The following is a 15,547-nucleotide window of genomic DNA, read 5'->3' as shown; positions in this document are numbered from 1 at the left end:
AGATTATTCTTTTTCTAATTTCATTGCGTGACATATCATGTACGCGTTTCAGGTTAGGTTTTTGTGCAGGCATGGAGCAGCACGATTTGAAGGTGAAACGCTTTGTCATTAAGCCCCAAGGATACTGGTATCTGTCTCTGGGATTGTGTCGAGCGTGGCGCACGAGCGAAATAAAAGTTGAACACCAGGAAGGAACAGAGCCATTGTGTGACTGTCATCTTTCATGATGATCCGTCTTCGGCAAGGCGGTGAATTAGATTCCGCGCGTGTTGTGTTTTTCTGGTTGTTTTGTCTTGTCTCCCTGTATAACAGTCAGTGCAGGGAATCGTTTAGGGAAGGCGACATCTCGGCTTCCTCGTGACATCTGTCAGGAGGAGTATACTTTTTAAAAGGCAACATTTAGATAATTATCAAAACAATCCTGGGGGCAAGCCGCGCACCTGCAATGGCTAATGTTTTTCCTCTGACCCACAAAAAGTAAGTTTTGCATTTTTCAAAGCCTTCCGGCAGAGAGCAAAAGAAAAGGAGAGAACCTTTTGCGCATAACTTATGAGTGGTATTCCTGTCACAAGGTTATTGTGTGGGCTCCGGATTTGAAGCTTGCAGCGTTTGTTTCGCTTGGTTGATATGGGTATTGAGTTTGTTTTCATGTACAGGCAAAATAATCACAAATTACCAGACACACGCAGTGAGTCAGCGTCTCAAAACTACAACAAAAGCCAGACAAAAGTGAGACCACGAATACGCATATCCTACAAGGTGAGGATAAAAAAATGCCTTCAGTGCTTTGTTGGATGCTGTGTTGGATGTGTGTCTACTCAGGGCTGGCTCCTTAGAGATATACAGCAGAGTTCCTGTAAAGACGGTCATCAGTTAAGGACTGATTTATTGAGTTTTTACCTGAAAGAGAGAGGTGGTCAACCCTCCAATGTCCCTGTCACTTTTACCAGTGAAAAAATGGAAAAAAATGGAAAAAAGTTTTCATTTCAGATTTTTAGACCATCCCTAGGTAACCCCCTAACCTACCCCCCCCCCCCCTTGCATTTTAATTGTTTTAGCAAGAAAACGTGGGATTAAATCAACCTGATGTAGCTAAGTCCACATTCTATGTGTGCTCTTCCTTAAATCATCTGAAGAATTTCATCAGAAAGGCTAATTTCCACTCAGAGAATGGATGACCATTCCTTGCCCATTCTTCAGCAAGTTCCAGAGAGTTAAGTAATTTTTTAGGAGCTAGTTTTGCATTCAACTTCTAATGTTCAATTTAGACGGGTATATTCATTAAGATCAGTCAGTAGGAACAGATGGAAGGAGGTTAAACGATGTAAACTGATACATACAAGGCAAGCTTCAACGGGCAACTGAGTTCGCCTCCTGTCAGTGTCATGTCATGAAGACTTTGCCATGGTTCTGTTTCAATGCTCACTGTCCATTCAGATCACTTAAAGCGTGCAGAGTAAAGGACGGACTATGTTTAGTTTAGGTGAATGGACTCTGTTAAATTAAGGTTCAAACAGGTGAGAGGCAGGGTGATCCCGAAGGATCCGTCACACCCGGTTTGCTCTGGAGAGCGTCACGGTGTATCGCGAAAGGGGAAAAAAAAAAAAAAAACACCCACAGGTGTGTTCTGCCTTGCTTGGGGTGGTGACAGGACTTTCCCCGAATGACAGCGGGCACAGGTGCAAAACAATGGGAGACATGCCAATCTAGCATGGGTGGGTTAGGCCCCCTGGCTTCCCGTACGCTAACACATGCAAGCTGAGGTACTGCATCTGGTTTTTGGGTTTCCTCTCCCAGGGGTGACCCTCTTGCATCCCTGATATGGACTCCGGGGGATCCAGGCCTCTCTCCCTGACTGTGCCATGTGACGTCATGCCACAAGGCCACAGAGGGTGCAGCCTGGATTTATGGATTCTAATAGGCAGCCTTAAAAGTTCCCGGGATGAGGTGTCATAATTAATAGCCTCCAGACTTTTATTACCTGTATGGTGTTTGTAATTAGGCTAAATAGAGGGGATTACGGAGGCACACTAAAGGCAACATTTTTCAGTCAGCAGGATTTATGATTATTGCAGGCTTTTCCAGGGCCTACGCTAATGCTCTGATTTGCATTGTGGGTCATGTGCTTGGAGTGTATCTTGCCACATCCCCAGTGCCATGGCAAGAGTCTGAACTCAGCTTCTATTGGACAACTGGGCTTCAATGCGTTTGCATTGAGCCAGAGTAATGTTAGCTGATGCAAATTTGCTGATTGGAGAACTTAAAAGAGAAAAAAGTCTTCTGTGTTTTAATTTTCCTTATTCATTCCTGATGTTCATGCAATGTACACCTGTGTCTGTATGATATGAATTCTTGCTTAGCTAAATAAAATGCAGTCAGTCCAGTTTTTTTCTTTTTCTTTTTTTTTTCATCCGTCAACCAAGGCTGCTGGAATAATTTCTCTTAAATGACTCTAATTAGCACAGAAGTAATTATATGCTTGTTGTTACAGCTGGACTTTCGCTTTTGGAAATGTGTTATCACGTTTTAATTCAAAGGATCGCAATTATCTAAAAAAACTCGTCAGACACAGCACATTAAAATGGGTGGACCACGAAGTTCTGAATGGCATTACAGTTGGTTATCCATGTACTGTCAGTAGTGTTGCGGAAATAACTTGATTTAAGAAATATTATACCTATTACAGTTAAATAATATCAGTAAATACGATGATATAAGTAATATAAGTAACTAAGATGAAAATCATTTTATTATAAGGTTATATCGCTCATGTCACATTGTCATCATAGCCATGGCCACTTAAAATTTTTACCACAGACACGTCTGTGGAAAAAAAAAAACAGCATAGTGCTATTGTGTAAGAAGAGGTATGTGTAATTGTCTGCATTTGAGCACGTTCAGTTTAATGTACAGGACCTAGGTTGGCAGAACTGCTGGGAATGGGTGTGAACTGCTATACTAACCATTTAGTCAATCCATTCATCTGATCCAGCTGTTGTAGATGCAGAGCAACAGATTAGCTGAGTGAAACTTTGATAGCGCATTGCCACATACTTTCATTTAAGGCTCCAATTGCCTGTGTGCCATGCGTGACATTAACGGCACACTAGCTAACTATATTTAACAATTTAGCATCACAAACTGGAGACATGCTCAGTGGTCAGAAAATGGGGAGTCCCAATTTTCTTTCTAAGAATTAAGGAACTTGTATATAAGCTACTCAGCCACAACTTCGAGAAATACTGCAAAGGACAGAGTTGATGGTCTGTGTGTGTTTTACCACACTGGAAACATGGGTTGTGGATAATGGACAATACCTAAAGCTACCCCAGGCGGTATACGAGCTAACTGAAAAGCAATGCAAGTATTAGCTAGACAGGTATAGCAATCAAGGAGAAGAACAAGAGCAAGCATTTTACATTCCCTAAAAAGTTAGTTAGCTAACTTTCCTGGCTCTTGGAAGGTAAACAAACTATATACAATGCTTTATGGCAATGACACAGAAATCATAATAAAAAAGAAAAGAAACCCAATAGGCTGCCTTTCACAGGGTGTTTGTTACCATATCACCTCTTCCTGCTGTTTGCTTTCATGCAGTTGCTCTCACTGCTTCATTACCTATCCACAAAGCATGCGCTCTATTCTTCTATATTCTGTCATCAAAAACATACTGCTCTTTCTCCCACTAAGAATCAAACGTGCTTTTGCTACTGCACAGGTCCATTTTGTATCCTGTTATAATCTCCTTTGGCAGTATGCAATAACAAAGCTACCTGCTGGCCTTGCACTATTCATGGCACGGCACTGAGAGTTAACGTTTGATGCAGGTTGACCAGCACATCTTGAAATGCATAGAATTGCATGACACTACATCAGGGACGCTGTTCATATCTGCTTTTGAGGAAATAACCTGTTGATGGATTTGTTGGCTGACTGAGATCTGCATTGATAGACTTATTAGGATTACGTTATTTACCCACGCACTATTCTGACCTCAGCTGCTTAGTTTGATGGGTCCTTTTAATCCACAAAAAGGAATCAAAAAGGAATCAGCACCACCTGCTATACATATTAAAGTGTTGCAGTGTTTATCCTCTGGGGCAGATGCAATTATCAAGGGCATCACGACACAACTGAGTTTTGGCTGTATAGTTCCTACATCAAAGGCAGTAACCCTGCTGGGATTTGAACCTGAAACCCTACAATTGCATGATCATTTACCTCGTGCTACATCACTCTGCCACCCAGTATACAGTATACATGCACTCCTGCATAGCTTAATACTGTTTGGCAGGACAGGGTCCATGCAGTAAGGCCCTGGCTGTGTGAAGCTAATGCAGGTTTCCAGAACTTCTGTCCAAGCAAACTGTGCTATCATTTTCAGGAAGCATCTGATTATCGTCCCTGCCTGCCCAGCTATTGCTGTGTAAGGGAGTGGCATGCACGGTTATGACAGCACTCTGTTCAGGCGGGAGAGAAGACGCTCCTTCAGAGCTGGCGGTTGTCAGGCAGCTGCCGCGGTGAACACAGGACCCCATTGACAAGGCAGAATGGCAATAATTTATTGCGTATTGATGGAGTGTGACAAATCACGTCGGGAGCGCCGGGGGGTTGCGTACCGCGGGGCTCCGGAGAGAGAGGGAGAGGGAGAGTGAGAGAGGGAGGCTGTGACGGGCAGAGATGAAACCCTTCACAGCTCATTTGGCCCGAATGTAGCCACCTGGGTGGCGCGGAGTTCCGACACGCCAGCCATGGTGCTCCTGTGAAACGCCAAGCTGCTGGCGGGTATCGAATATAGGGGCCCCGCGTCCATGGACCGCTCAGCGGGGAAGGGCCAGCGAACGGTAACCCGATGAAAGACATACAACACATAAATAAATGCTGACATTGTGATTTCTCTGGGGGGAGAGAAGGAATGTAATAAGCTAATACAGAAGAAAGACACTTTGTGCCACTCTGATTGAACTGCATAGGATAGTTTTGAAAATGTGTGAATTCAGAGCCTTAAAGAAAATCTGGAGGCATTTATTAAGTGGCCTGCACAGACATTCACAGTCGGGCATTTAGAGGAAGATTAGCACCCGTAAATGTTGCTTTTACTTTTGCTTTTTCTCAGACTGGAAGTGTATTCCTATCTCCTTGGGAACATTTTACAGGTGTACAGATGACAGCTTCCTGTCTTCAACAGGCTACAGTAATCACATGATTACAAATGATATAATATTATGTGATGGTCTTTTAAGTGAAAAATCTCTTTATGATTTCAGAAATTTTCAACAGTTATCACTTCCAGCCAAAGACACACAAGGGTTTTCCCACACCAAATGCCTGCTGGAGTTACAGCTGGTGCTTTTCGTGTTTGAGTAAATATTTAAACATTTTTTGTTTCAATGTTTCAGGCCAAACTTTAACAAACTTTGGTACAAACTTCCATACTAGTCGGTATTCAGACAAATCTATTACTACCAGGTAATCAAAGCTTTTCGCATACTGGTTTTAAATCAAAACACTTTTTCCTCTTGAAGTTAATGTACCAAAACCTTACAAGCTTAACGTGAAAGGCAGGTGGAGTTGTTATTAAATGGCTGAGTTCCCCACAGAAGCCGTCCTGTTGAGTGCCATCACTCTTTCACAACAGGCTCGGATCAGAACCGTCCCCTCGACTCCACCGGTGTGATTTGTGGCGTCTCCCTCACTCTCTCTATCTCCCTCTGTCTCTGGAAAATCGACCGCTGCTCGTGAAAGCCTCTAAGTGGATGCAAGACTACATGCTCCTCCCATCAATTACCCCCGTATATTAATTGAGGATTGGAAATAACACCTTTTTAGGTATGCAAAGACTATCCCTTCAATTCATCAGCATTCATTGAGGAAACTGCAGTGTGCAAGGCATAGATTCCTCTCATCTTAAGGGTTGATAAAGAGTATAATGTATCTCTGTAGTAGTTTACAATGTGTCCTTACAATACATGGAGATTGATTTATAGATTAGAGGTCAAAGTCATGAAGAATTCAGGTCCCACAGTCTGAAAGTACACTTGGGGTTCACATAATGAAGGGAGTGTGCTCACATTGATCATGTATTTTTATTATTATCATGACAGTATAAGACAGTCTGTTTTCACTTAAAATTGATATTCCATCTGTTGCATCGCAAAGTTGTCATTCACCCATCTGTTCTTTGCTTTGGGTCCTGTTTCCCGGTAGGAGTTAACGCAACACAACAACGCCATGCGATGTTATATGGTACAGCATAATCTGAACAGACAAAAGACCACTAAATAGATTGAGGGTTGATGGATTGCCCTTTAATGCTTTTGTCCTTTTCTTCCTCTGGCTTTATTGATCTTAATAGATGGTGTCCTCCATTGTTTTTTGACAGCAGGTGAAGGGGTTTGAAGTGGGACAGGCTGGTGACAGTGTACCAAATGGTACTGTTACCGGTTACCTGGATGGAACATTAATGCGGAGGTGTAAGAGGCTAATGAATCCGGGACAAACTTTAACACACTCTTTTCTTGATGATCCAACTGTTTTGATCAGAAATTTTATTCCTCAGTGAAGTATTAGTAATTAATTGGATCCTGGCTTTGGTTCAATCCATGATACCTGTCATGCTTGTTCTTAAGCTCTGGCCTAAAGCCACTCATTAGCAGTTTTAAGCAGAAGTTTTTGGGGGTTTATTACACCTGAGGTTTATGGCTGCTGTCTGATTTTCCAATTAATTACTAATGAATGCTAACATATTTTGTGCTGCAGTGTTGCAGCACAAACTTTGTATTTTAAGTATCTGCTGTATCTGCTTTTATTTGAAATATAAATTTTACAGAGATCACATGAATTTGACAGGCCGTAGTGAGATGCGGTTAATATATATTGCTCCTTGGTTATTATAATTCTTTTTTGCCTTACTGGCATTATTTTCTGGAGTTTGACAATAGCCCCATGCTGCTATAAAATCACTACAAGGTGAATGGCAAATAGAAAAGATTTTCACATTCATTATCTGTTTCATGCTTCTGTTGACTGATATAGTTGGAGTGCATTATAATTTCATTATAAGACAAAATTACTGCCTCTTGATAAAATCTGTAGATTAGGAAAGCATAACAATAAATTATGCAAAGTGTTTGAAAACACATACAGCTATAATTAGATGGCATTTGATTTTAAATGAGGCGACAGCGTGAACTTATTTATCTCCTTAACCCTGAAAACTTTCATTAGCATTCTGTAAAATGAGCTGTTTGAAATGGTAAGAGAGCAGGCGTATGATCAGATTTGCCTAAGCCCCCTTTCCGAACTTGAAACACTCCTTTGCCCAGGCATCGGCCCCTCCTGTTGGATATTTAGAGGAGCAGGTGAGATCAAGGTCTTCACAGGCTAATCGGTTCACAACAGCCCTGACACAAAATATCAAATGACAGGACTAATAATGTCATTAAAGTGACCGAAGCCACCCAAATTTCAGTGCGGGTTGCCTGCCAAGAAAAGAGATTTCTGATAAATGATGGTTTCACAGGCTGTTGTAGGGCACTGTGCGATTTAAATATGTTAATAATAATAACATAATAACAGGATGATATTCCATTTTAAACATGTCTTCTGCTTCCTCTGGGTTTATCATCAGTTTACTCAAATTAATTCAGTAGGTAAATCCATAAGTTCTGTAAATGATTTAGAATTGCAGAAGTTCAGCTGTTCTATCAATTGCTTCCTGTTTGAGCAAGCCATGTGTCAGGTTTTTAGGTTTGTATCTCAAGTGTGTGGGCGTCTGAGTATGTTTTGTACTTAAAATATGCATAACCAAGAGGAGAAAAAAAAAAAAAACTACTGAATAAATGATGTTCTACATTTTGGGAAGCATATCTAGGTGAAATCATGGTGCATTCCTTTTTGTTTTTATGTTCAGTGGGGAATGAGCTACTTGTGTCGGGACCGGCTCCAGTAGGTGCCTGTTTATAAGTATAAATCTTTGTTCATTAATTTATATGCCTATGTTTTATTTATATTGAGTTGTAGGGGGCTCTGTTCCATGCTCGTGAAAGTGTCTGAATGCGAGTTTCAGTAGCTTTGGGGGTGAGTTTCGGTGTCGGAGGGGGCCCTGTGGTAAAATAAGAACTGTCATATTCTGCTCTTTATTTTGCCCTGCTGTGTCAGGCAAGACAGATTGCCTGCACATGGCTGTTTGATCCACAGGACCTGGGGGCTCACCGAGCCATCGGAAAGGTGTTGGGTTATTATGCTCGTTACTGTATTTTCGCTCGCACAGATGCATGAATTAAAAAATGATATTAAAACACATGGTTCCACAACAGATCGGAGCCTGGAGCTGGGAAGGGCTGAGACAGATTATGCATTGCTGCCAGTGGAGTTTGATTGGGATTCCAGGGGAAATGGCAGTTGCCTCCTTTTTGTTTTCGGCAGAGCAGCACGCGTTTTTTTTTTCTTTTTCTTGAGAGAGAGAGTTTTTTGAGACAGTCCTGTAGAAGACTGTCAGAGCGAGATAAAACAGCGGTGTTACAGCAGGGGTAATGATTTGGCACAGATGATGGGGTCTCGGACTCCCGCTCTACATCCACCCTGGAATCACAACCTTAATGGTTGCTATTTTAGTGAGGCAGATCAGCCAGGTGAAGTCAGTGAACTCATGACAAGAAGTAAATCCAGTGACTCTCCAAGCTGGCCTGCACACGTACATTGAGGGGACTGTAGTGTGTGTGTGTGTGTGTGTGTGTGTGTGTGTGTGTGTGAGTGTGCGCGTGTATGCATGCATGCCTATATATATATAGCCTCCCTAAATGTGGTTTTGGAGGGGCTGCAATCCAGAACATTTTGCAATCCTCTTAACTACTCAGGCCCTCGTAGGCAGGGAAGTTGTGTTGCTTCAGTCATGACAGTGATTAGATGAATCAGGTGTTACACTGCCTGGCAGTAAAGAGTTAAGACATCTTGCTTAACACTGTGGGTCTGGAGGACCAGGATGGAATAGGCATTATATAGATCCTGGATGTGAAATGAGAATTGAGTGGTCCTTTTTTGTACTTCATAGGTGTAAATGACCAGCAGATTCTGACTCAGACTTTGACTCCCGAGAGAGACCGCTTACAGATCTGACTTCTCTTTATGGATTCATAACAACAATGAACATTGTTTATAAAATACTAATATTGATTTAAATATGAACTGTGTCACTTTCTCTGGTTCCAAGGCTACAATATGAATGAGTGTAGGACCAGTTGGCAAACAAATTAATATGGAAATGTCTCCATTAATTAAGAGCATGGCTTAAATTATTCATTAATTAATCCACAGCAAATTTGCACAAACTTTCATTAACTGACTTTGGAGAACATTTGAGACCTAGAAGCAGTCCCACATAATTGCATGGGAGACTTTAAATATGTAAAGCTCACACATTAGTTTAAGGTTGTACCATCAGTCATCATCACTTCACTCTGCTGTATCCGTGTTTAAAGCTGAGACCCTTCGGAATACCTTCCTTTGTATGTGATGAGGACACATATTGTTTTCCAACTGAAATGATCATGTCTGAGGGGAAATTTTGGTTATGATCCATGCCACATTCTCATATCTCACATTTGATTCACTAACTCTCTGTGATATGCGTCAAAATTCAACGTTGCATAATAATAATAATAATAATAATGTGTTCAAAAGGAGATTTCATGCTATTGTAAACTCAGAGTGTATATACAATGTGTAAACGACTCACATTGTTGCGTTGTCCCATTGAAAGTTCCATTTGCATGATTTATACCTAAATCTGTATGCAGTTCATACTTAACATGAATGGAAAAAAGAATGAAATGAGCTATTGCATGGCTTATATTATATATCTATATCAGTGCCTACCAATATCTATATACAAATATAGCTAAATAAATATATAAAAGCTTAACACATGAACTTGCATCGATTATGTGTCATCACTCTATCAGTGTGGTATCCCTGCTTGCTGTACGCACTGGGGCTGAGTAAATTCAAGCCCTGCTTTATTTTGAGAGGAGGCACTTTGGTCTCCGCCGGGTCCTCTGATCTGCTGGGCTCATCAGTGCTGGGATTTGGAGTTTAAAGCCGTGGCGAGGACGAGGAGTCTTGTGTGCGACGTTTCAAAGGACACTCCGAGATCTGTCGGCGGCCTTTGATCACATGCTCCATCGCTTGCCTTCGCTCACAGCCCTTGATTCTTGGGCCGGCGTCTGGCAGACCGGCCACCGAGAGAGAGAGAGTGAGAGAGAAAGAGATACTGTCCCTTCTTCTCTTCGCTGCTAGCGGGCCTCTACACTGATGCGCGCCTTCACTGCTGATTTTGAAGATTAACACGGTCATTGCGACCGGTGACCAGGTGTCCTTGTTCTCTGACCATGTCCACAAGGTTTCACTGTAGGGCAGCTGTAGGTGTGGTGTTTAATACACGAGACCCTGGACCTGAGTGTTATAGGTTTAAATTGTGTTTGGGACAATGCGGTCTATCCCTTGTGGTAACAGTCAGTTTGCTTGTGGGTTCACTGCAAACAGTGACAGAAGAATCCCCTGTAAAATGTGTCCCCAGGTCTGCGGGGCTCTTTTTTGAGATAATCCTTTCTGCTTTGTTCGGAGAGTTGGGCTGCATACTTCAAAAGGTTTTGGGCATGGTCCCAGCTTCACACCTTGATTAATACTTTACCTCCATGTCTCCAGTAAAAATTTAAAAAAATGAAGTAATGTAATGTTTAATCATAGGCTGTCACTTCATGAGCTGATTAGTTTTGCATTTTCATGTTACAGCAGGGATGAATTTTCATTGTGGCAAACTAAATGTGTTTCCAGGGTTTTATTTTGTCGGACCAAAATGTGTGCGTGCATGTGGGCCCTCTCTGTGCATATTGCTCGGGAACGATTTTCCTTCTCTTAATGGACTTCCCCCTGAGCCATTACACAATTTATAACACCCTATGGTGTCTTTGACAGTATGGGGTTGCGAAAAACTCATTGAAAGCATGCCGTCAAGCGTGGCTCTTAGATAAGATGAAAATGTTTATATCAATCGGCTCACGTTCCGTGCGCTTGGTTCTTTTTTCGCTTTTTTTGCCATACGGTAACCTTGTTCAAAGTGCCAGCTGTGGCAGGTAACAGATGAAATCCTCGGGACACAAAGCAGACCCGTCGGGGAGGCCGCGTAGCGAGCCCTCCGCACTTGACACGTTTCTCCGCGGCGCGAATGGAAAGCCTCGACCTTTGGAAAGTTTACCACTTTAAATATTTAGGTTCGGGTTATGATGGATCCTTGAAGTGCTAAGCCCGGGCGAAGTCTGTGATTAGGCCCTTGTCAGGCTGATCCCGCGCCGTGTCCCGCGCCGTGTCCTGCTTTGTTTGACAGGCTCGCTCTTAAACAAACACAGCTACCTGGCTGGAGATTGAGCCGGCTCCCAGCGCGGCAGAGACACACCAGTGAGGAGAACCACTCCAGCTCTGACAGTTGTTATAATGGCCTAGATTGGTTTTTTTTCACGTGTGTGTTAGGTTGTCCTTTCGGTCCGTCGGCAGTGAATCAAACCATCAAGGTGTGTTCTTTGAACCGGTGTTTTCTGAGAGCGAGAAGCGCACCATGTAGATTTGCTTGCGAACGGTGAGCTTGTGCTGACCTGTGTCTGACCAGGCTATGGGTTCCCGCTGTTAAGATAGATGGCTTATGGATTGAATGTCTTTTGTGAGCGCTGTCTGAATTTAAAGCCTGACCCTCGGATGTAAAATTCAAAAGGACGGGGCCGGTGTTGATAAATTGCCTGTTATTGCTTTATCTGAGCTGGATCTGCGGGCGTCAAAGTTTATCTATCATTCTGGTTCACCTTAAAGTAGAATTCATCGGGTCACCTGTGCTTGTGTACGGCGAGGCATATTAAACAAATGGCTTGTTTTATAAGTGAAGTATTGGCTTGTTTTATGTCTGAGATTTTTTTTCGATCGGTTTAAATTCTAACCCCCCCGTCCAAGAAAAACCAAGAATTGGTAAATACGGTACATTTCTCCTTACATAGCTTCAGTGCTGTATGCATTAAAATGCAGTTGTGAAAAATTTAAATGAACAGGCAGCAGCGAGTATGTAAAAGGTTTCGTGGATTAATTAGTCTTCATTAGTGACTGCCTCCTTAGTCTCAAATGCTGATTCACAAATGCTGAAAGGGGCACCGTATACAATAAGAGCCTGAAAACACACAAGTTGGAATGGTTGGAAAAGGATCGCTGGTACCCTGGAGCAGATAAACATGAATTACTGTCTGTTTAACTGCATGCTAGTGCATTCTTTTTTTCAATATGAATATGTCAATTCTTGGCAAGTAAACCAACAGGGAAGGGTTTTGTTAATGTGTGCAACTTTCCAAAACATAGTCATTTCATTCACAGAAATGGCTTATGCCATAAGGCGATCCTTCTCTGAAAACCTAGAAGCAGAACAAAACCTTCTAATATGCTCAGCGTTGAATAATAGACATAATGCAAAAATATAGCTTGAGGTCATCATCCATGGCGTAGTGTTTGAATTATGGAATTTTATACTAAATCAAACTATTTGTGTGCATTTTCAGCAGAAACTTCCCCGGGATAATTCACGAGAAACAAGCCTTGGATGTGATCTATCGGAATCTGTAACAAATAATACAGCTCATGTGGGACTTCATGTGAAGTGTGGCGGTGCTGTGAGATTCCAGTGTGTACACTAAAGAGGACAACTGTGTTCCAGTGCCTGATGTCTCTCCCTCTCTCTCTCTCTCTTTCCCTCTCTCTCTCTCTCTCAGATTTGCACTTAACACCTTCCTGTGGATAGGCTTCTCATTTATCAACTCTGTTTGTCCCCCTGACAAGCAGGCCGCTTCTTGAATATCAATACCTGCTAAGACAATGCATTGGTCTGCGGAGCGGGTAACCTTCAGCTAAATGCCATTCTGCTTAATCCTATTTGAAAATTAAACATTGAAAAACCTTTAGCGTCCACCCCCACTCCTTTCCCACCCCCCCCTTCCACTATCTCACACGCTCGTGACATTTGTAAATATTATGTTTTTTTATGTCCCTGTTATCTGTTTGTCAGTTTTAAATAATAACTGACCAGGGATGAAAAGTGAAATGATTGGATTTATACATATCTATATATGATTTAGGCATATACATGTACATATGTATCATATGCATACCTCCTCCCAGTCAAACCTTCTTTGAATCAGGCTCAGTCTCTTTCCATGTATAGCTTTGATAAGCCTGCTTTGAGTAAATGGAGTATGTGGAAAACTGAGGACTATCTAACCGCTCCCTCTCCCCGCCCCGGTTAGCTGTGAGCCCCTGCAAGCCGGTGATGGAGAGCCCTGCTTAGTGATGGAGGGAGAGACACAGCGGAGGAGGCAGACATGTGAGAGGGCCCCCATGCGTCACACACATATATTTACATAAACAAATGCCCTCCATATACATGGTAATTACTGCGCTGACAGTTTGGCTGAGGAAGAGAAAGAGGATGTCTGATGCAGTCAGATGCACAAAGACTGAAGCGGAGACCCCATTGAAGAGCTCACACTGAGAGAGCTGCTTCTGGGCATGCCGCACATGAATCACACCACATAATGGCCAAAGCCCATCACCGCAAACATACGATAAGTCTGTGCTCTTCTGTTTGAAAGCAAGCTTAAAAAATGTGTCAACGTGATTCAATGAAATGTTGAATCACTGCTCATTTTGTTTTAGATGTGATGGTGTGACAGCTGATAAAAGCAAAGAGATTTGACATTTAAAAAGTGTAAGATAATATGAAGGTGTAGCCTTACAGTACAGAGACAACATGTGGTAATCAAAGTGTTGGTCTCTAACGTCAGGCGCGTTATACCTGATGGCTGCGTCTCTGTGGATCTGGTTCGTGTTGGTTCTTCGTCATTGAATCTTTGCTCTGCTCAACTCTGCTCTGCTGAATGCAGTTGTGGTGTGGGAGGCCAAAGACAGCTCGCCATCCCAGTCTGCCCTGCATGGTGACCGAGGTTCTTTACAGCTCTGTCCTCCTCCACACATGCTGGACAAGTTACAGCCCAAATCTCATGGGACGATTACGTACTGTCCGCATATTGATACAGTACCTGCAGCTGGTGATTGAGCCTCTGCAGTCAAACACAGTGGGGATTCTTGCGCTATTCTACGACAGGAAAATGTAGAGAGGGATTTGTACTGTTGTTGCAGAAAAGTGCTTAGCGATCTTTACTTTCAGAAAAAAAATGCAACCCAAAAGCCTGCAGACTCGATAACTAACTGCATTCTACATCTGTCACACTGACATTGTCTTTAGTTTAGTTTTTTTTTTTCTTTTTGTCATACCCTTTGTGTAGTTTCGTGGAAATTTTCGAGCAATGCTTCCAGGCCCCCTTCTCCTGCTTCGCAAACAGTGAAATATTCATGCGGACTGCTTTTTTTTTCCCGCGGATTGAAGGGCGCGCGAGTCTGACACGTACAAAGTCAGAAAGCAGGGCGAAATGCACACGTACAAACGGCAACGGTGTTGTTTAAACTGACTGCGCGCGTGGTGCCGGGGTGGTCTGGGCATTTGGGGCTTTCTGCACTTGATCTCAGCGCTGAACCCCTCGCAGACACTCAGACACACGCGCGCGCCTCTCGCAGAGATGCAATCTGTGTGTGTTGTAGTAATAGGGTGATGAAGGGGAAGAGCTAACACAGTTCTGTCTCTGCATCTCAGGTGGGAGATGCAGCATGCCGCGGCACTTGAAGATGAAGAGAAAGCTCTGGTGGATCTCTTGCGGAAAGCATACTTCAACAAGAGCCCGGGATCATAGAGCTCTGCCGGTGTCGAGCCGGAGCCGAGAGGAGCCTCACTGCCAGACGGCGGCAAACATCTTCAATTAAAAATGTGCTTGATTTAAACCACTTCCTCCTCAACTAGCTGTTTGAGAAAGTTTGAGAAATAGATTCATTTGAGGTGAGAGGAAAACAGGGTAAACATTCAAGTAATAGGCCTGCACTTTTCAGGGTTTATTTTTTTGTGGTTGGTTTTGAAGGAGAACTTTGAATAGTCAGTATTTTGTTTGCAGCTGCTCCAAGAGACAGAATTAATTCAACAGTTACTGTTTTGGAAGAATTAGTGGGAAAGGTTGTGATATCAGTAAATACACCTGAAGAGGAAAAAATATGGAACAAGCAGAGGCATTCCTCTGTTTACAACTAGTTAATATTAGTAATGATGTTTACACATATTGATATCTATTTTTTGTCACGATGTCATTGACAAAAAAGAAACACTTTTTTACCGTATATGCACAATGAATTTTCGCTCATCAGATTATGTATCAACAGACAACACTAATTAACATTATAGTAAAGGGGTATTCATTTTTGTTTTGGAATTTCAATACTTGCAACACTTTTACAGAATGCAGCCCTTTTCATAATAGTAGCTTCTGTGTGTCTTTGACTGAAAAGAGCAAACTGCCCTGATATGGAGAAATATGAATAGGGCAGTTTCAGACAGCATGTGGCATGTCTAATGAAATCA

General features: G+C 42.5%; 1 protein-coding gene across 1 annotated transcript in view; it reads left to right on the top strand.

The window, feature by feature from the left end:
- The window catches only part of kiaa0825 (KIAA0825 ortholog), a 108,681-nt gene extending 93,497 nt beyond the window's left edge, over positions 1-15,184 (top strand). Inside the window, exon 20 of the mRNA XM_036527175.1 lies at positions 14,735-15,184. Coding sequence (XP_036383068.1) covers positions 14,735-14,831 — 97 coding nt within the window. The 3' untranslated portion in view covers positions 14,832-15,184. The remainder of the gene's footprint in view (positions 1-14,734) is intronic.
- The last annotated feature ends 363 nt before the right edge of the window (positions 15,185-15,547 follow it).

This window comes from Megalops cyprinoides, chromosome 4 (genome assembly GCF_013368585.1).
Source record: "Megalops cyprinoides isolate fMegCyp1 chromosome 4, fMegCyp1.pri, whole genome shotgun sequence".
NCBI lineage: Eukaryota > Metazoa > Chordata > Actinopteri > Elopiformes > Megalopidae > Megalops > Megalops cyprinoides.
Note: the sequence above shows the minus strand (reverse complement) of the source record. Positions and strands in the feature narration are given on the sequence as shown.